The sequence below is a fragment of the Dryobates pubescens genome, chromosome 4 (genome assembly GCF_014839835.1).
Source record: "Dryobates pubescens isolate bDryPub1 chromosome 4, bDryPub1.pri, whole genome shotgun sequence".
In the NCBI taxonomy this organism is placed as follows: Eukaryota; Metazoa; Chordata; class Aves; order Piciformes; family Picidae; genus Dryobates; species Dryobates pubescens.
The window spans coordinates 49,519,233-49,539,553 of record NC_071615.1 but is presented as its reverse complement, the minus strand read 5'-3'; the positions used below and the strand labels follow the sequence as shown (position 1 = coordinate 49,539,553).

The 20,321-nt window shown below is 45.0% G+C and overlaps 1 protein-coding gene across 4 annotated transcripts in view; it reads right to left on the bottom strand.

The window, feature by feature from the left end:
* Positions 1-20,321, bottom strand: part of RARB (retinoic acid receptor beta) — a 198,533-nt gene that overhangs the window by 1,636 nt on the left and 176,576 nt on the right. For all 4 annotated transcript variants that reach the window (XM_009905439.2, XM_054161250.1, XM_009905440.2 and 1 more), the window contains exons 4-7: positions 19,623-19,783; positions 12,892-13,068; positions 5,303-5,507; positions 3,989-4,147 (exon numbers count right to left, since the gene is read on the bottom strand). In XM_009905439.2, coding sequence (XP_009903741.1) covers positions 3,989-4,147; positions 5,303-5,507; positions 12,892-13,068; positions 19,623-19,783 — 702 coding nt within the window. The remainder of the gene's footprint in view (positions 1-3,988; positions 4,148-5,302; positions 5,508-12,891; positions 13,069-19,622; positions 19,784-20,321) is intronic.

Here is a 20,321-nt window from a genome sequence, read left to right as displayed (position 1 = left end):
GTCCAGATAGTTGACATCCAGAGGGTCATCCCTTATCCACTGCCATAGTCACTTTGTCATAGAAAGTGCCACTGGTCAGGCAGGATTTGCTACAAGTAAATTGGATGACCTGCTGCTTTTCATAAAAGGAACCAAAGCAGCATTAAATTACACTGAAAAAATAAACTGTGAACACACAGATGTCTTCATGAATTGGAATCTACTTTACAGATAAGTTTGTACCGGGGCTGCAAAGATTTCAGAATGACAAACATTTTTAGCTGATTTGTGTTACAAATAGGTGAAGTTAATGCTCAAGTCAGGACATTTATTTCCCAGATAGAAGACTATGAAGTGGGAATTGGAATGTAACAAACCATTGTTTTATAAAAGAACAAATTTGGGCACTGGGAGACTGGTTTTGCAAAGCTGCCTTCTCTAGTTTCCAGGCATCTTCTCTTCTGCTAATTAACCACAGAGGTACACACAAAAGCCCCTGCTGTTTACCTCTGCCAAACAGCTGCTCAGTGTTTGTGTACAGTAGGCACTAGAGAGGGCTTTGCTGGCCACTGTGTACGACCAAACAATTACAGCAATCCTGCCTGCAGCCTGTGAGCCAACCACCAATACCAGACTAGGGGAGAAATGAAGCCCCACAATAGGGCCTCCTGCTCCTAAGGCCTGTTAAAGCTTCTTGAACACAGCATGTGCACAGGGAAGGCTGCATGGACAGGCAGACACCTCACACTTCACTCACTCACTACTTGCACAGCATCGGCTCTGTGCTCCAAGGCAGTCCTGCCCTTAGTGCCTGTGCAGGTGGACTGCATCAGTGGAAGCCTGCATTTGAAAAAGGGCCAGACCCTGCCTAACACAGGGCAGTTAACTCTGGGGAAACTGCTCAGGGATTACTACAAACAGAAATGCTGGGTGGACAAAGCTTCCCAGTGGAAAGACTCTTCCTGGGAAAACCCTGCTCTGTAAACCAGCACTGCCACTGCTGCTGCTTCCAGCACCAGGCAAGCCATGCTCAGCGCAACAATTGGTACAACATGAACAAGAACAAGGTTCTGCTGGAAACAAGTACCTTAGCTGCAGGACTGAAAGGAAGTTAATAAACACACAGCTGCTGAGTGGTGATGACCATAAAGAGACAGGAATCTTTTAGAATTACACTCCAAATACACAGAATAGAGGATACACATTAAAATTCTGTTCCACACTGAGACATGAATGTGGTTTAGATATTTTTGCTGCCGAAGGGAAGAAGACTTTGCTTTTTTTCAATCAGAACATCATCAGGTGATCTATAGCCATAAGCCTCAGCATTCAAGTCTAACACAGGATTCCTGAGCATCTTAAAATTTGAGTCTAATGGAATAGGAATGTATGCTTGTAAAAAGTGGAGGAAGGCAAGAAGAGTCAACAAAATTAACAAGAAAATAGTCTGGTTATTGAAGACAGATTTGAGAAGAGAGAGCCACTGCATACATTCTGCTTATCCATGCTGCTGCAATGTACATGCTGGAGATGATAGCATGCTGTAACCATGCTGGTAACTCCAGCATGGAAAGGAGCGCTTTTGTTCATGCTTGATCCAAGGAGCTTCAAAAGTCATCTACAAAGGCAATAAGCAACCTTATTCCAAGTGAATGCAGGTTAAAAAAATCTCAAATACCTTAGGACCAAAGAGACAAGCACTGTAATTAGAAATAAAACTATGCAGAATTATGCTAAGAGCTTCTTTGAGAACCATCTAGTCAGAGCAGTACTGATGAACTGAATCTGGCCACATTAAATGCCTGCTTTCTCCTGTTATGGTGTAGGTCAGCTGCAGTACCAAGTGTCTGTGTTTATTCCACTGCAGAGCCACAGTAATTTTTCAGGTCTTGCAAAGTTCCAATTTATTGTTGGGCTGCAAGAACTCAGATAGCCTCCTGCTTCAGTCCCACAAATGCTTAATTCTTTTGTCATAGTACTTCTAATGCCACAGAAGAATGAGCAGTTGTGTAAGGAACTCTGGCATAAGGAGAGCATTGTTTTGGTTCATGCTTGCTTTGGTAATAGCTTTCAGAGAGGGCATACCCACAAAAGTGTACATCTCTTCAAAGGAAACTCAGGACACACGCAGCACTCCAGAACATTGCTGAGCCTTTGCTGTGATTTAGTTCTACTATATCACCAAGGTTGGAAGAGACCTCAAGGATCGAGTCCAACCTGTCTCCACAGACCTCACGACTAGACCATGGCACCAAGTGCCACGTCCAATCCCCTCTTGAACACCTCCAGGGATGGTGACTCCACCACCTCCCTGGGCAGCACATTCCAGTGGATAACGACTCTCTCCGTGAAGAACTTTCTCCTCACCTCCAGCCTAAACTTCCCCTGGCACAGCTTGAGACAATTAAATGTAAACACTTAGGTCAGAATGGAAAGATGAATCCTTTCTTGTATGTTGGACATAAAGAGACAGAACCATGTCCTTCAGCAGCTGGAGGGCAAAGAGGCAGGAAAGTGGAGATAGATTTGTCACAAGCAAGAGCCAAATGAAAATGCTCCCCTAAATATTTTCATAGCTCAGGACTGCAGTAATTTATTTTGTAGATTCAGTTGGATGGAGCTTGCTTTATTTGAGGGTAACCAGCAAGCTTTAGATAACCTGGTAAGTGGTTGCTTTTTAGGATGCTTTTGCTTCCAGCTCTGGTGTTTCCCTTCAAAGTTATTCTTTTGGTACCAATCAAGCCAATCAAATTGCTCACTGCTTTCTCTAAGCAGCCATAACATAATCTTCAACTTGCATAGTGTTTAAAGTGGGACAGGTCAGGGTTTATTGTAAAACAAGCGTGAGTGAGTGTTTTAGCAGCTAGGCTTTTTTCCCTGAGTTCTGAAAAAATTACTGATTTCATTTGACTTTTGAGAAGAAGTATCAACCCAACCTGTAGCACCACAGATACCTCTACATACAGGGTCATGTGTTTGCTGTATATCATAGGTAGCACATCTCTATCTGAGGAACCACAGTAAAAAAGAAGTGGAACCACATCAACCACTGTAAAAAAAAAAAGAAATGTAGTGCTTCAGCCACTGTATTCAGGCTGGTACATCTCTAGCACAGCTCCCCAAACTCTGGAGGTGAATGTGCCTCTAGGAAACAGCTGGACAAGTCTGAAAATGGGTCTTGGGGACACACAGGAGTACACAAACAGGAGGAGCGCAGTCACCTTAGATGACTCAGCACAGGGCAGAACAGGCATGGCACAGAGCTGCCAACAAGTTGACACACTGCTGACTGCCCATGGCTACTTTCAGAAGAGCTGCACAGCCCATCCTGTCAGGCTATACATGCCAGAGGACAAAGCATTAAGTAGGGACCCTCTGATTAAATGAAAGGATTCAGCTCTATCTGTGCTCTAGAGAGTTCATGGGCCAGCGCTTTGACTGTTTCACATGACCAACCAATCACTAGACTACAGGAAATGTTAAAGCAAAACTGATCCATGTGTAAACATTAGACTGGATTAGAGGTGCTGAATCTCCAAAATCCTGAATCAATTCAATTCTAAGTCTTCAGTACAGCAGACCACAGCTTAGGGGAGTTCTGGATGCACAAATGTTTTCTGCTGTCTGTAAATAAGCTGTGTTTCTTTGAAAGCCATTAGTGAGCCCAAGTCCATGTTAACCTGCACCCCTCGGAACATGAACAAAGGTTTAATGCAGGCCTTTATCTTGTCTTAAAGTGACTAGCAAAGTGTTCATGCAAACAAGTTGCTAATCCACTTCTACCCAAGACTTCATTTTCACTTCAGGTTGCATGAAGAATGTATCACTGTGTACATTTAAAGCAGAACCAACTTAAACATGAGAATTAATTATGTAAGGAAGAAGGGAAGAGAAAGGTCACAAGGATCTTTCTTTGCTATATTAAAAAAATAACAAGCCAAGTCTCTAGGCCAGTTTCCTCTGGAAGGCAACAGTGGCGCTACTGCTGACTTATTGGGAGACACTGTACCTTTTGCACTGATGCTACGAAGATCTGTGATTTTCATTAAGATCTTTGGGAACATGTGAGGCTTGTTGGGTCGTCTCTTTCGGATATAAATTTTCAGTGCTTCCAGCAATGGTTCCTGAAGCTTATCCACTTTCATTGGTTCTTCAAGGTCCTGGCGATCTGTAGGAAAGGATCATAGACTCTTATGACTTTAAATTATTAATGTTTTTCACCAATTCTAAATCACAGAAGCCTCTCCACGGTCTCCATGAATTTCATTGTCTCCAATTATGACCCACACTCTTCTCTAGGAATAGGACAAACCACAGATTTCTGATATTCATTTTCACTTGGTGACTGGAAAGGTTTATCATCTGAGTGGTCCAGAATTACCAGTTTGCTCTTGTACCTCCCTCTGCAAAGTGAAAACACCTCTCTGTAAGCAATATTCAGAATTAATTCTGTGTGTCACTCAGGTGACAGAAGTAATTTTGTGCATAGGTACTGATATACAGAGAGTTACCGTCAGGTATCAGCAGATGGCACTGCTAGCTTGAGTGACAACAAATGCCACCCCTAGGCCAGGATGCGGCAGGCCTACAATAATGACAGAGCCCATCAAAGGTTTTGATGGGATATGGTTATACAGACATAGAATTGGAATGAGTTGGTACTAAAGGGCCACTGTCCGTAAAGACTGACTCCAGGGTGAAACCATGCCAGTGGCCCTCCCCAAAGGTGTGTTTCTACTGCTGGTCCCTGTTTTGCAAAGGAGGACAGAGACTAGGGGATTAAAGTTACAGATATTTAAAGGAGAGCTTGGGACTTTGGACTGTAAAACCATGATTTTGCCTGACAATGTCCCTTTGAGTTGTAATCAGGCCCCCCCAACATGTCATCAGTGCCCACTACTCAGTGCAATGCACTTTTTCACAACAAAAGTTATGACCAGTGACTTCCATGTGAATGTTGCTGTATTGCACAGGCATCAGTAAGATGTGCGTAACAGGCACCTTGCCATAAGCAAATCATTTATGCAGATCCCCAGGCACTGCTCACAGAAAAGTGCAGCAGGATGTATCCTGTAGTCTTCATCAGGCAAATGACAGAACTGATTAATTTACAAATGCCTCGATCATAAACCCAATAAATACTGCCAGTGGGAAACAAACCTTTAGTGTTGAGTGGTTTATAAAACATACATAATAACAACAACATGGCATGTACCTGTTGCATATGTATGTTTTAGTACAGGAGGGCAAACCAAGTAAAACGTAAAAGAAGATGTTATTGTCTGTCCTTTTCAAATGCATCCGAGCCTGTGCTGTACCGTACCTCCACAGATCAAGCAGATGGCACTAAGGAGACCTGTTTCTGTATCATCCATTTCCAAAGGCAGGAGCTGGTTGGCAAAGGTGAACACGAGATCGGTCAGAGGGCCAAATCCCGCGTTGTGCATCTGAGTTCGGTTTAGTGTAAGGCCATCTGAAAAGGTCATGGTGTCCTGTTCTGGTGTGTATCTTGTGCAAATTCTAAGGATCTGTGGCAGGACAAAAAAAGAGATCTGAATGATTCAATCCAGGAGAAGTTTGTTGCATTTTCTTGACATTGCAAATGATGCATGAAACGATGCATGTATTTTTTGTAGTAGAAATTTAAGAACATGACTTTCCCCCCTAGTTAGGGAGTAATCAAAACTACACAACTGTCACCACTTAGGTCACCATCATTACCATAATATTCACATAAACTGCTCTTTAATTAGTGTGTTCCACACACCTAACTGTAAAATGCTCTTGCTCTGCTGATCTTATTCAGCAAGATCACAAGACCACCTTACCGCTTCCACCATACAGGTATTTCCCTGCCACTGGGGATCAGTTTTACATACAGTGCTTCTCTGGGCTGTGTCTTTGGTAATGACGCCTCTTTACAGTACCCAGTGTGAGGTGCAGGCTAGCTGCGTTGGTTGGAAGCAGAAGGTGGTCTGTTCTTTGGGCTGTTGCTTAGGGTGCCTTCCTTTCTTCTGTCACAGCGAGCAGAAGACCACCACCCTGTGTGAGGGCTCCGCAGAGAGCAGTGCAGAACCCTCTGTCTGCCAAGCAGCTGCAGTTACAGTCCCCATGGAATGCTGTTTGTTTGCCAGCATGAGCAGATTATTAAACTCTGACCTTCCACACGGTCCCAATAGTAGCTTGAGCAGCAGGCCCAGCATTTTCATGGGTGTTGTTCCTTCTGTGTGCTGCAACACTGAACCTCCTCGCCAGCTCTGTTGGCCTCCAGCCTTCCTCAAGACTCTGGCATTTGCCCAGAGTGCTGCTAAAGGCATGCATCCTGCCTGCAAAGTGTGTCCTGATGCCCACAGTGTCCTCCACTCCTGTGCAAGCCCAGGCAGTGCTGGTTTCGGCAAGTTTGCTTTGAACGCTGATGTGCACCCAGCGGTGACCCCACATAAAAGCATTCAAGGGGAGGATGGGGATTCACACCTCTAACTGGACATGCAGGAATGCAAAACACACAAACAAACCACTGCACTTTGTTAGTAAATGTCCCCAGGGTAACTGCAGCGTGAAGAGTGCTGTCACAGCAGAAGAGGCAGCATGGCCAGAGAGAGTGAACAGGGGAAGGCTTTCACCTCCCAGAGCAAACCCAGGATGTGCTTCATGATAGACTTTGTCCAGCACAGGCTTATTTGTACAGCTGCTATTAATGACCATTGCAGTAAAGATCAAACAAAAGAGGTGCCCATCATGGGACATGTTTCTGTTACACAAACCAGTGCTTAATGTTTAAAAAACCCACCAGAGGTGGAAACAGGCTTATCCCTAAACTAAAATTAAAATGCATGCAGAAGGCTAACCGGTGATTAGCTCAGCTGAGATACAGCTGTACCTTTTCAGAGCTTGACTGTATTTGTTTCCCACATAGCCATCCTAGTTGGCTTTAAAGATTCAGCAGAGATGATTTAAATGAATGTAAGTGAGCACAGGGAGAATTTCAATTATTCCTACGGCTGCTGAAGCTCTGAGTTCAGAGGCCCCAGCACTTGGCAGCTGACTAGTCTGGGCTTGGTTCTCCCACTTTGATACTTGCCTGGCAACACTGCTCCAAATTGCTTAGGAGGAGAACGAGGAGGACATGGCATGTAAGAGACCTACAGAGCAGCTTTCATTTATCTTCTGAAATTCCCTGGTAGGAGACTTAATAGGGTGTATTTCTGCAGAAGTCTCTTCAACTATTTTCTGTCTCAGCAATATTCTTATTTCACACTGAAGCACTGAGATTCTATGTGGTTGGCCAGGCATGTTCCACATTGTTTCTCTACCCCTCAATTACAGTAAGCTCTTCAATTACAGGCACAAACACATGGCACTCAAATTCTTCCCTGACCACACATTCCCCACTGACATAAGTGATGTGAAAGGGCTGGTGGTAACTGCAAAAGTTTCACGTAATAACCAAAGTGTATTGCAGGATGATTGGCAGAGATGCACTCTCTAAAGCATGGCACAGGCTGTCAGTAAGAGACAGTACTGCTCACCATAATCTGCACTGCCCGCAGCCACCAGTAGTTCTCACCCCTAAACTCTGCTGTTGGTAATGCTTTTACATCATCAAAAGAATTGCACAGAAAGAAGAAACATGCAGTTTGTTGTTTTCAAGAAAAGAAAGGTTTGAGAACTTTTCATATTTACTGAGAAACCCAAGCGCTGCTTGGTTTACCACTTCAATGCCATGCAAGAGAAACTGGAGCGCAGCTCTTCCCACCCAAGACTGAATACCGAGTAGCTGCCTTACAGTATGGGTGTGTGGTCTGTGATGATCAGGAGGAGGAACCAGGCTCCGTACTGCTGAAGTGGTGCTGATTTTCCCCTAGCTCAGCTGGGGAATAAGGTAGTCCTTTCATCTGAACACTGGTTTAATTGGTAAGTCTTAGTTCCCCCTCCACTCCCTCAGGACTCTTAGCCCAACAAATTAGCAGAGCAGGACTTGGACCTAAATCTGGCCGTGGTGTTTCCCAATGGCTGCCTGCAGTGTCCTGGGCAGCTGCCCAAGCAGGGCTTGCAAATACACTTCCCCTGTATCCTTTCTCTAAGGGCAAGTCTGAGCACCAGCTGCCAGTGCCACGATGCCCAGAGACTCCAAGCCTGGAGGGCCTGGGGTGCCCTGGAAGAGTCATCCCAAATAGCCCACAGGTTGAATGTCTCCTGCCTTACAGCACCCTGCTGGCTCCCTGGCTGCAATGCTCACCCCTTGTATGCCCCTGCTCCATTTGAGGGTGCGTGTTTGGGGTGCTCAGCCAAGACTTGCCAGATTATTGCCTCCCCAGGGCACACACAGAGGAAGATTTCCACCCTGGATCCTCATTGGGATCAGAAGTTAGGTTACCCAGCCTACAGCCCCTGAGGGCAGGCACAGAAGGAGATTTCCAAGGGCTTTGCAAAAATCAGGATTAAAATATAAAAGCCCTGTGGAAGTTAGGCAGCAAGTAGGACAGATTCCTAAATGTTGCATCAGCTGTCAACTGGAGGAGCCTGCAGTGGCTCTGCTGAGCACTGACACAGTTGAAGCTCAGCTATGTGTCTTCTGCAAGACACTTAGCTTGACTGGAGCAGTTGGGTCTCAGGTTTCTCCTGCATTCCTTCACCATTACCCCACAACACGCTGTTACTGAATGCCAAGACAGACCATTTGAAACACAGTCTTTTTAACATGTCCGTCATCAAGAGATGCAAAAAGCCATAGATAGTGCTGAGGCACTACTAAATCTTTCTTGGGCAAGATTCCAGTGTTGAAGTGAAGCTGATTCCAAGCTCATATTCACCAAAGAACATATGGGAAATGTCAGAACTTCAGAATAAGAGATCATGGAATCTTTCTCCACTTTAAACCGAACCACTATCTAGAAGACATCCTCCTAATGTCCTCAGTGTTGTTTAGGTTTTGTAACCAAACCAAGTATTTTAGTTTTCACTCTGCTCTTAAACACCACTTGCAGTCATAAATAAGGTCCTTGCCTATGATTAAAGGACCCTTTGTTTGAAGGACTATTTATATCCTAAAGCAGTTACAAAGCGCAAAGCAAAGCCCCTATGGGTTACACAAACCACAAACCCTCCAGAAAGCTGTATTTACAAAACTATTGCTACCACAGAATACTTGCTCGTTTAAAGCACACTATTTAAGGCAAACTATGGGGGTGGGGTTGGTTGGTTTGTCTTTAAGAAACCCTGTTTTTTGATGCTAGCTTCCTTAGCTGAGGATAAATCCCAATCAAAACAAAATCCAAGGAGATGACTCTGAACTGATGAACAAACTGCCAGGGTGCTGCCATCCCCCATTGGCACAGGTTCTGCTACACACACAAATGCCTTCCTAGCAATAGCATGCAGGGGTTTAAAACTGAAAGCAAAAATGCCATTACTAAAGATTAGTGCCCAAGGACTTACCATTGCATTTAAGATGGTCTGGATTCTGGACTCTTTGTACATTCACTTTGCCAGAGCTCAGCCAGGCTGTGGAGACTCAGCTGCTGCTGGGCCAGGGTACCAGCAGTCACTTTGGCAAGGGCTACTGACTGAAGTTTGTAATATTTATCCCTTAAGCATCTGGCACCAGAGCATAGGTAAGTTCCACCATCCTCAATCAGCACCTTCAGCTACTTTGCTAGGCTTGATGTGATTTCCCTTCCAGAGATTCTGCTTGTTTGTATCTAAAGCAATTCTCTGGCACATGCTCAGTGGAGTTTACTGAGCTCCTGACACCATTTCCTTTGTCAGCCTGTTTGCGGGGCAGGGGGGGGAAGATGGGTAGGAAGTTAAGTATCCATAACAACAAGAACCAACTAAGCAGAGGCCTTGGCAGAGTCTATGAATGCTTAAGACTGCCCATAGCCCAAAGACAGTGATGCTGTGGGTGGGTGGGGAGAACTGGGGTCCTAATAGATGAGAACCCCACACCATTCCTCGCAAGTGTCACAGCTCTGGGGACGCATCCAGGGGATCAGGAGTGCACACTGGTGAGGCTTATGCCCATGCAGACCATGGGCAGGCACCAGCAGCTCATGCAGAAGGCAGGGAAATGGTGTTCCCTGTGTGTCTCCACATACGAAATAGAACGTGAGGCACTCCTCATGATTAGAAGTAGCAGCTTGCTGGCAGGTGGGCAATATGCACTATCAAACCACTCCTCCAAGTACTGAATTCAGCTTGAAGACACAGAGCTGCAGCACAGTTCCAGTGCCGTGCAGGTGGTGTGGGTTGAATGGAGATGGGCAATTCACAGCACATGCACTGCACATGACTGCACTCAATGTAATTATTCCTTTTGCTTTTTAGGCGGCACATAAAGAAATCACATAAAGCTTGTGTAAATGTCATGCAGGAAAGTTAGGGCTCTGCATAGCAGCCATGTCCTGTCCTGGGTGTGGAAAAGCCTCACCTCCCCCCTGCAGCACTTGCTGTGCCCTGCTTGCTCAGATGCGTCACCACCTGTGCTCTCGTGAAAAGCAAAATGAGAATGAGCAGGTGATGAGGAGTGACAGGGCCCAGTGAAGTTCATAACTATAGCCTGAATGTTGCCACATGGTCACAAACCAAGAGTGATGAATTGTATTAAAGAATCAACCCTTTCTAGCCATTAATTAGTTGAAATACAGTCAAGATTTACCACCTGCTTCATTACTGGTTTTCTAATCTGGCAACTCAGCTGTTGTTCAGTCACTCTGATCAGAGGTCCTGAAGTGCCTTTTTCTGAGCACTTCAGATAAAACTGACAACAGGAAGACTATCCCTAAACACTTGACATTGCCCAGATGGTGGTGGTGACACAAGCAGTGAATAGAGCTGGCACAGGGAGCGCATGGAACTGGGGCTGTGGTAAGGGTATGGATCCAGGCCATTCAGTGACAAATAGGGGCTGGCAGCTTAAGAGCTAAAAGTTTTAGGGGCAAAAAGTTTGGGCACGGAGATTCTTGCCATATCCTGACTCCTCACCTCCACCTTGGGGTAGTTTCTGTATTAACCATTTGTTACTGGGTACAACAGCAAAGCACCAAGAAATTTCCACCCCCTACCTCTGGCAGAACACACTCAATGCAATGGCACAGCACATCAGTTGCTGTGTGCCTTCTGCTGTAAGGGGAACATAGCTTATCAGGACAGAGCTGGCAAGGACCACAGGCAACTGGAAACAAAGGGCCCTGCCCCACAGAGGGAACATAGTAACAATGAGATGGCCAAGCCTGAAGGAGACCTGGAAGAAGAGCAAAATGGAGTGTCTGGAGCAAGGCAGGGCAAACCTCAACATTCTCTTTTTTAGAGGCCAAAGAAGAATATCTCTATCCCTCTTCCTCCTCCATCAATGTCCTCTAGATGCAACTCTTCAAAACAGCTTTTGACAAAGCAGAAGGAAAGGGTCACAGCAGTTAATGTCTTCCTCAATGTGATACTGTTTAATGCAATCCACTTTCAAAAGTTCCAGTATTAATTACTTCAAATTCCCTAGATAAACCCCAATGCCAAAAAATATAACAGTAGCCACCCTACAACTGGCTTCTTTGCCATGCCTGACTCAACAAAGACCTGAAGGTTTGTGCTCAGGAGAAAATATTTCAAATATGTTTAAATCATGTTGAAAATGCTAAGTAACTGTTCTACTGAAAGTTATTGCTACAACCAATAGTAAGGCACTTCTTTGTCACTAAAAGCCTGAAGACCTCTAAGGTCTTTAAAAGAAAAAATGAAATCCCTGAGGGCTCCTGGAAGGTCAGCACGACAGAAACAAGCAGAGCCCAGGGGAGGGAAGCCAGCTTGCCTTGACACAGTGGTAAAGCAAGGTGCTGCAGGCTGTATGCTTGCCTGGTTAAAACTGCAATGCACTGAGATGAAATCTGCCACCATGCCCGCCTTACAGGTCCCTGCAGCACTGGTGAAAACAGGAGGGGATCTGTGTGCTGGAGGTTTGTGGTTGCAGGCTCCAGGCACACCAGTTTCCCTCTACAACCTGCACAAGCCTCACTCTGAAGATGGGTATCTCACAGTATCACAGTAACTAAGGTTGGAAGAGACCCCAAGGATCATCAAGTCCAACCTGTTCCAACAGACCTCACAACTAGACCATGGCACCAAGTGCCACGTCCAATCTCCCCTTGAACACCTCCAGGGACGGCGACTCCACCACCTCCCTGGGCAGCCCATTCCAATGATGAACGACTTGCTCAGTGAAGAACTTTCTCCTCACTTCGAGTCTAAACCTCCCCTGGCACAGCTTGAGACTGTGTCCCCTTGTTCTGGTGCTGGTTGCCTGGGAGAAGAGACCAACCCCTTCCTGTCTACAACCACCTTTCAGGTAGTTGTAGAGGTCACCTCTGAGCCTCCTCTTCTCCAGGCTAAGCAACCCCAGCTCCCTCAGCCTCTCCTCACAGGGCTGTGCTCAAGGCCTCTCCCCAGCCTTGTTGCCCTTCTCTGGACACGTTCAAGTCTCTCGATGTCCTTCCTCGTTCTGTGAAATCACCTGGTAACCACAGACACAGCCTTTTCCTAACCCCTTACACAGAGGACTGTCTCTCTAGGTATCTTTCACACAGAGCATGATGTTTTGCAGGTAGGAGGAAGCAAAGAGAATCAGACCTCTCTTCAATGTTAACAATAAGGACATTTTCCCAAAGTAGCACATAGTTCAAGTTAGTGCCACAACACTCAGATGTGCCCTTGTGGCACACCCATAGACTGAAAAAGATTTCTTTTGCAGAGTAAACTCATTCCATGTAAGACATTTGCAGCTGTGCCGGATTGCACTCCTGACTGTACCAGGCTACCTGCAGCCATAGGGCCAGGGCAGTATTTGATCCCTCTCCCTGTCCATCCCAGTACAAAGAACAGAAAGCACACTAGCAGCAGCACAATGATGTTACCAACACCTACCAGGATATCCAGGCAGGCTGCTTTAAGCAGAGTGATCTGGTCTGCGATGGTCAAGCTGGTGAAGCCTGGCAGGCGCTTTGCAAACTCCACTATTTTAATAATGCACTTGGTTGCAAGTTCACTGAATTTGTCCCAGAGCCCAAGGTCCAGTCGAACCCGATGGTCTGCACTGGAGTTCTGCAAAGACAGACAGAAGGCAACCATAAATCCACAATCTCCCTTTCAGTGAATGCTTTTCAAGAGAAAGAAACAACAACTGAGTATCGCTTCCAGAAGAACTTTCCATTAACATTCCAGGCATTTTCTGCAGCTTGCTGTTGGGATGCTGCTGTTTCAAACTTGGATTAATCGCTTGAGAATGCCTTAGATATTTCTCTGTTACTTACAATTGCAGAGGCCATCTGTACAGGGAATACAAATGAACTTAAACATTTCCAAATGCCACTGTCATTAGTCTTCCTTGCCATTACGTTAGCGCATTGAGAGAGGCAATTTAGCTGTACCCCAGAAAATCTACATGAATAGTGGGACAAGAAGATCAGGCCCTCATCAACTTAAGGTCCTGGCAAATTAGTTCTGTTTCCTCTATCTGCTCTGTGGCTGTGCAAGAGTTTTACATCTTTCTCGAGCTACAGCCTCACAAGAACTATAAAGCACTTCTTCACAGGACACTCGAACCCCTCCTGTGCACTGATGAATGCTATGTGCTCATGTGGAAGTGCATCCAACACACACTCTACTGTTTGTTACAAGGCCATTCCAGCTATGTCTTTCAGAGATTGTTCCTATACATTCATGAACCTTCATCAAAAAGTCCATAATTTCCTAGGATATGTAGCAACTCTCTGTTAAATCTGTGACTAAAGATTTTCATACTTTCAGAATGGCCACCTTGAAAAAAGTTGTGCCAGCCAAGAAACATCTGACTCAGAAGCTACTGTGATCTGCTTGATGCTAGTCCAAGAAAAGATGGTGCCATGGGGAGACCTGGGCAGTTGCTGCCAACCCAGCCATGATTCTCATGGATTGGTGAGAAATTGGTAACAACTCCAAAACACCTGAGACCCCTCTCCTCCTTCCCCAGCATGCAGCATATACTCATTTTGCCATATTTGATCCAGTGCTGTTTGAGTGCAGCCAGTGTGATGGTTCCCCCTCCCCCCTGTGATAAGCCACCAAGTTAAGTGTGCTTGGCATCTACCTTCAGCCTCTCCTCTTCATTACAAGAGAAATGTCACTTGTGCTCTCTTCCATGCTTCATCTGAACTTGATGATTAACCAAGAGAGAGACACACACATCTCTAAGAAAATCCCCTCAGGTGGCAGCTTTCTCCCCAGCTGCAAGGGAAGGTGATGTGATTAGCTCCCTTAGACATAGCTGCTTAAAGTGTCAAATGGACGCTGAAAAGAAAGTTACATGAGAAGACTCTCAACTCAGCAGTCTAACAGAGATGGGAGACAAGCAGTCATGGCAAAGCATTCCCCCAGCACAGACAGAGCCCTCCTGCAGGAGCCATCTCTAGTGACCCTGCCACCACTGCTGCGGGCAGCCAGGGTGTCCACCTCCTCGGAAACAATCAGCTTTCTTCAGGTCATGGGAAGGACACAGGGCCTGCAAAGGTCACGAAGGGGACGTGGGGTGAGCTCAGCTTGGCTGATGCTCTAGCACCCCCTCCCAGGCTGCCTTCACAGATGCCACAGCTGCCAGCAGTCATGATGGGTCCCAAGGGCGCTACCAGCCAGACAATGACTCTCAGTTGCAGCAGGGTGGAGATCTGAGCCTGCCTTACTGTAAAAAAACCAATGCTGACTATGCTGAACAGTTTGAAGGTGTGTACCAGCTCTTCCCTACTCTCCCTCTTTTTAAGTGATTTCTACTTCAATTTTGATTCTGGGAAATTCCTCTTTTTTTTTTTTTTTAATGCGACAGAATACAGGAGAAAATATGTTTATAATCCTGAGCCTAAAGAATTACCTTCAAAATAGTCTGAAACTAATGGGTTAACAGTCATTGTAATGCCCTTTGAAACATTTCTTTTGGCTACAGGAGTATGCATCCCTCAGATTTATTTTATTTCATCCTCAAGGACCTTGGTGAAATACAGTACATTGGAGGAAAAATAAGATCAAGATGTGCAGTCATTCAGGCTGTAATTAAATTTAATAGGCAGTTTATCCAGTTCATAGAAAGATGACATAGCAGAGAGCTACACAAAGCAGAGCCTAAAGCAGGAAATCATTTTACAATAGGGTATCCATCTGGAAAAAAGACATTGCATGAAACCAGCAAGTGTGAACAAAATCTTCATCAGTATCATATGAGGTTACTCCATCATGCTGCAGTACTGGCAACGGGAAGTCTGACGTGTCTGCTATGAAGAGTAATGCACAGCTGTCTTAGCAAATGAAAACCTAACTCACTCCTATGCAAACTGAGGAGAAGTGGAACACAAAACAACTATGTGCTTTATTGTGGCGGGTGCCAGATTCCTCCGTGCTGCAGCTAATCTGCTTAATATATGCATTCTGAGATGCCACAAAGGAGGAGAGTTTGACCATTTTATGTGGTAATGAGCTTAGTTGCAAGCATAAAAAAGAGACAGACTTTTAGCAGCATTTCTGAATGTGTTGCACAATAAAACACAGAGTTAATAAAATACATGTTAGAACAAGAAACTGATTACCTTTGCCTGGGGATCTCCTCTAACCATGCTGTGAAAAAGGTGCAGATGCTATGACTTTTCCTGGACATTTTAATGAAGCAGGTTTTTGGGGTGTCTTTTCCAGGAGCAGGCTTGCCTGGTTTTCAGGCCTATGTAGCAGCGCACATATGGTGAAACAATACTGTACTACACCCTAGTGGCATCTTTATCAGTGGAAAAGACCAACCTTGCTATAAAATCCAATTAAACAGTCATTTTTGCCACATAAATTGATCCCATTTTTTCCCATCATTTTTGTGTTTTCATTGCAGTCTGCTCTATCTCCACATTAACGTTAGAGATGAAGCACTCACAGAAACATACACAGTAGCAGAATCCCTACTGTCTTTAAAATCCACTTTACAAAGGAAACAAGGCTCACAGGGGCACTCTGCCCTAAGCAGGAACACTTGCTATGCCTCTTTAGTAAAAGCAGCAGTGCACTCCATCTCTGGTGAGTTCAGTGAGGACCACAACACGTCTCTGCTCAGGCTCAGCGTTAGGAGGTCCCTCTCTCCATATATTCCTCTGCAAAGGCACAGAACAATCGTCCTGGCACTTCTAAGCTGAGCACTTACAAAATGCTGTCATGATGCAGAACCTCTTCACTTCCAGCCAGCCAAGGGTAACCTGGGAGAACCTTCAGCAAAGGTCTGCAGAGTCAAACTTTATTCTGCTCTACCCTCCCTTTATCAGAAGGCTGGAGGTAACACAGCTGCAGGCTTACAAACAGCACCGGTCTCAAGGGACAGGCAGTACAGTTACACTCAATTATACTATAAAGTATGACATCTCCAGAGAAATTACTAAGGCACTGTCTCTTACCTGGATGACAGTAATAAAACAGATCTATTTATGATGGACTTTTGAAATCCATTAGTTTTAAACAGCTTGCTGAGTCTCATCATCTGCAGAACACTACTTGCCATTGCCCACTGAATGCCACTGTTAAGTCAAATGACCCAGGGAATTTAACGAGAGTGCTCTTCTCCCATTATTTTAAGTGGACTTTCATGAACTATGCAAAGTATGGTAATTATTACAAATAGAGACACACTTACTTTGTAAAGAACAGATGGATATGAAAAACAAAAATTGAAAATGCTTCTCCAAAAGCATTTGTGTACAGGAAAACACACACAATGGTAGAAAAAATCACCATGAAGCCTTTCCCTCTGGAAAATGCAGGCTGCAGTGCTCAAGGGCGAGAGGAGCCAGATACACAAGCCAAATGCCTGAGCAGGGTTTTTTTAATGGCTGTACCTCTGCAATGGCTTTTTTCCTTCACTCTTCTCCATTTTAAAATCTTGTTCTTTTTGTCCACAAACAAAATCATGTTTCAAATGGTCTGAACAAGGCACACAGAGGCTGTGCATGCGTAACAGTTTCTTCCCTCCACCTTTTCCAGCAGTATGCAAGGGCAATGCTTCATGAAATCCAAGTGACTCCACGCCAGTTCAGTACACTAATTTGTCACTTCTCCTTTAAATAATCAAATTAAAACCTCTAAGATTACAGAGGCAATCTGTATCCTCCACAGTGCGAGCATGTCATGCTGCATGACTGCTAGCCTGCAAGACTGGTGGCAATCTTCTACCCATACTGACTTGTTACTATCCAGAAGAGTGACATAGGCTTCTATCTCCCCTTGCACTCAGCATTTAGGAAAAGGTCTGTGTGCTCCTTTGCTTTGACTTGCAGCCTCTATCTCAACCATCTTAAATGGAAAAATTATTGCCTGATCCCTGAAGTCTGTTCAGCAGCTGGTGTTGTTGGCCAAGCACTGAAGCTGTGCTCCTCTGACCAGCACACACACCATCCACCTCTGTTTCTCAAAGATGCAAAGTAAGCCAAAAGAACTCTTTCAGTATGATTTTGTTATTGCAACTTGTATAGTAGCAAACAGTGACAAAATGCCAGGGACTATAGCCATGTGCAGCTACCCACTGTGGACTCCCAATAGACCAATAAATACCCAGGAAATCTCTTTCCTCAAGCTGCCTGATCTGATCTGAGATACTAATGACCAATATCCATCCTCAGAGAGAGTGTGGTCAGGTCAGTGGGACCCATAGACAGCCCAGATTTATCTGTTCATTACTTAGATCCAGGCTCTGAAATTCCAACAGGGACATAAACTCACCATGGGGGTCAGCAGGAACCATCAGTGGTGGGCATGGTATGCAACAAGACCCTCTCCAATTTCATCCACTTGCATCATTCCAAAAGCTAAAATATTAATTGATACTTAAGCACCCAATATGTAATAGAAAGCACATAAGGTGCCCAGGTTTCTCTTTCAGCCTTTCAGGATCTCTGTGAATTACCAGCACAAAGTACTCCCACACAGGCCAGATGCAGAACACTCTTCAGCCAGAGGCAACACACTGGTAGTGCCAACGCATCCACCTGGGAGGTGTACTGATGTATTGTTATTATTCTGGGGTAGCCAGACAGGGTAGCCTGTGATCAATGACCTCTGGCATGCATCCCAGCTGCACACACAGGCAAAATCTCACTGTCTTTGAACTAAGATTTTTTTTTACACTTGTTCAGAACCCTCCTGTATTTTTCAGGAGTGTGAGAGCAGGTTTGGAAGATATTATTCACTCTAAGATCAGGATGTCACTGTGTGTGCTGAGAAGAGGGGTGAAGGACATTAACCCAGGAATTTGCTTAAAAAGACACAGTACTGATCCCACTGTCTCCAGCTTTGCTTATGTCACCCACCAGCTGCTTTCAAGCTTCCAGCCTTGCATGCTGCACTAGGCCCTGGAGGCTTGTCTGTGTAGTGTTTACAAGCATAGCTACACTGACTCACCTGAGCAGGGCCAGCATTCAGTACGAACCATTTTATGTAGGTCTCAGAATTAAATGTGAAAATGTTTGTGACAATGCTCTCAGCAAGATGGAAACTATGCTTTTTTCTCACATCATGCCATATACACTTGCTTCTCTTGCCATCAAATACAAAGTCTTACATCTAGACCTTGCACGTTCTACATAGATGAGTATGTGATAAACCAGCACACTGCTCACTGAAACAGTGAGTGCTGATGCCTTGCCATGGCTTGCCTAGATCACTCTTGGAATTGCTCAAAACAGCAAGCAAGCCAGAGGTATTTCACCTGACCTCTGGGGCTTGTGCCAGGTCTCCAGTTTGAGCTAGAGGACACAGACTCCTAAGGCAGTTACCTCATTGCCCCAGCCATGCCACTCCTGAGCTCCTGGGCTTGGCAGCGAGATCACATGCTCAGCTGCTTCAAGAGCTCTGCACATCCCTGTAAGAGAGGCTACAACCCACAGCAAGAGCAAGTCCTTCCTTTACTCACAAGACTCTCAACATCTCCTAACACCTATTTTTAGTACCTCTTTTATTACTACATTTGCAAACTTAACATTGACTATCACTGCCCTTCCCCGTATTTAGCACCGTGTATGTATGTATAGAAAAGTATTGCCCTGACTCATCCTTTGCAGAAATTACTACAGTACTGAACTTCTTGATGGGGGGCTAATTTTTGATTGCTATAAGCAGCAGAAGTTTTTGCTGCTTTGTGGTATTTTGGTAGAGGAATGAACTGCAAATGAACACTTTGGAAACAGGATTGTTTAGGCATTTCATGTTTTCCCTTGACCTTGGCAGCTCTGGGGCTGTATCACCAACACTTCAGCAGCATTGAAGAACTCCTGCAGAGCTGTAATCTGCAGATGCACCAGCAGAGATCATGTCTTTGGAAGCCAACAAACTTTTAATGAATGGTGGTGTGCAACTGACTCACGGACTCAAAGCTTATCTTTTGGCTACATTAGTACTTCACACATTCCCTCACAATACTGATAAGTAATACTTTCAATTAAGGGCAGTTTCTCTTCTTCAGAATGCATTTGCATGCATATCTGTAGTTTTTTCATGCCTAAGAAGGTGCAAGGGCTGCATCTATTTCTGCATCTACTTAAAACACATGAAGCCTCCAGTGCAAAACTGTCATCACCCAGGCACATGCATGTGTCACAAAGCAGACTTACTGTGGTGTATTTTCCCAGTTGGCAGAGTGAGGGGAAGGTTTCCTGGTGAGCTTTTCGGATCTTCTCAGTGAGATCATCCAACTCTGCTGTCATTTCATAGTTTTCTGTGGACTCCTGCTTTGAAGGTTCCTTCTTCTTTTTGTTCCTGTCATTTCTGACAGCTATAGAAAAAGCAAAGAAAGATCATTTCACATTGCTTTTGCTGCTCTACTTAAAAACACTGTAAAATTATTTTATTTTAAACATAAAATATTTTAAGTGGAGATTAAAATGGTATATGCACAGAGAATACTAATGCAAGCATAACTATTTATCTGTAAGAAAGGGCTTGAGAGCAGCCCTGAAGAAAAGGACCTGGGGGAACTGGTGGATGAGAAGCTCAACATGCACTGTCAGTGTGCACTTGCAGCCCGGAAAGCCAACCAGATCCTGGGCTGCATCAAGAGAAGTGTGGCCAGCAGCTCAAGAGAGGTGATTCTCCCTCTATACACTGTTCTCCTGAGACCCTACCTGGAGCAGGGGTCCAGTTCTGGAACCCCTATTACAAGAAGGATATGGAGATGCTGGAACATGTCCAGAGAAAGGCCATGAGGATGATCAGAGGGATGGAGCTCCTCTCCTATGGAGACAGACTGAGAGAGTTGGGGCTGTTCAGTCTGGAGAAGAGAAGGCTCCAAGGAGACCTTATCGTAGCCTGCC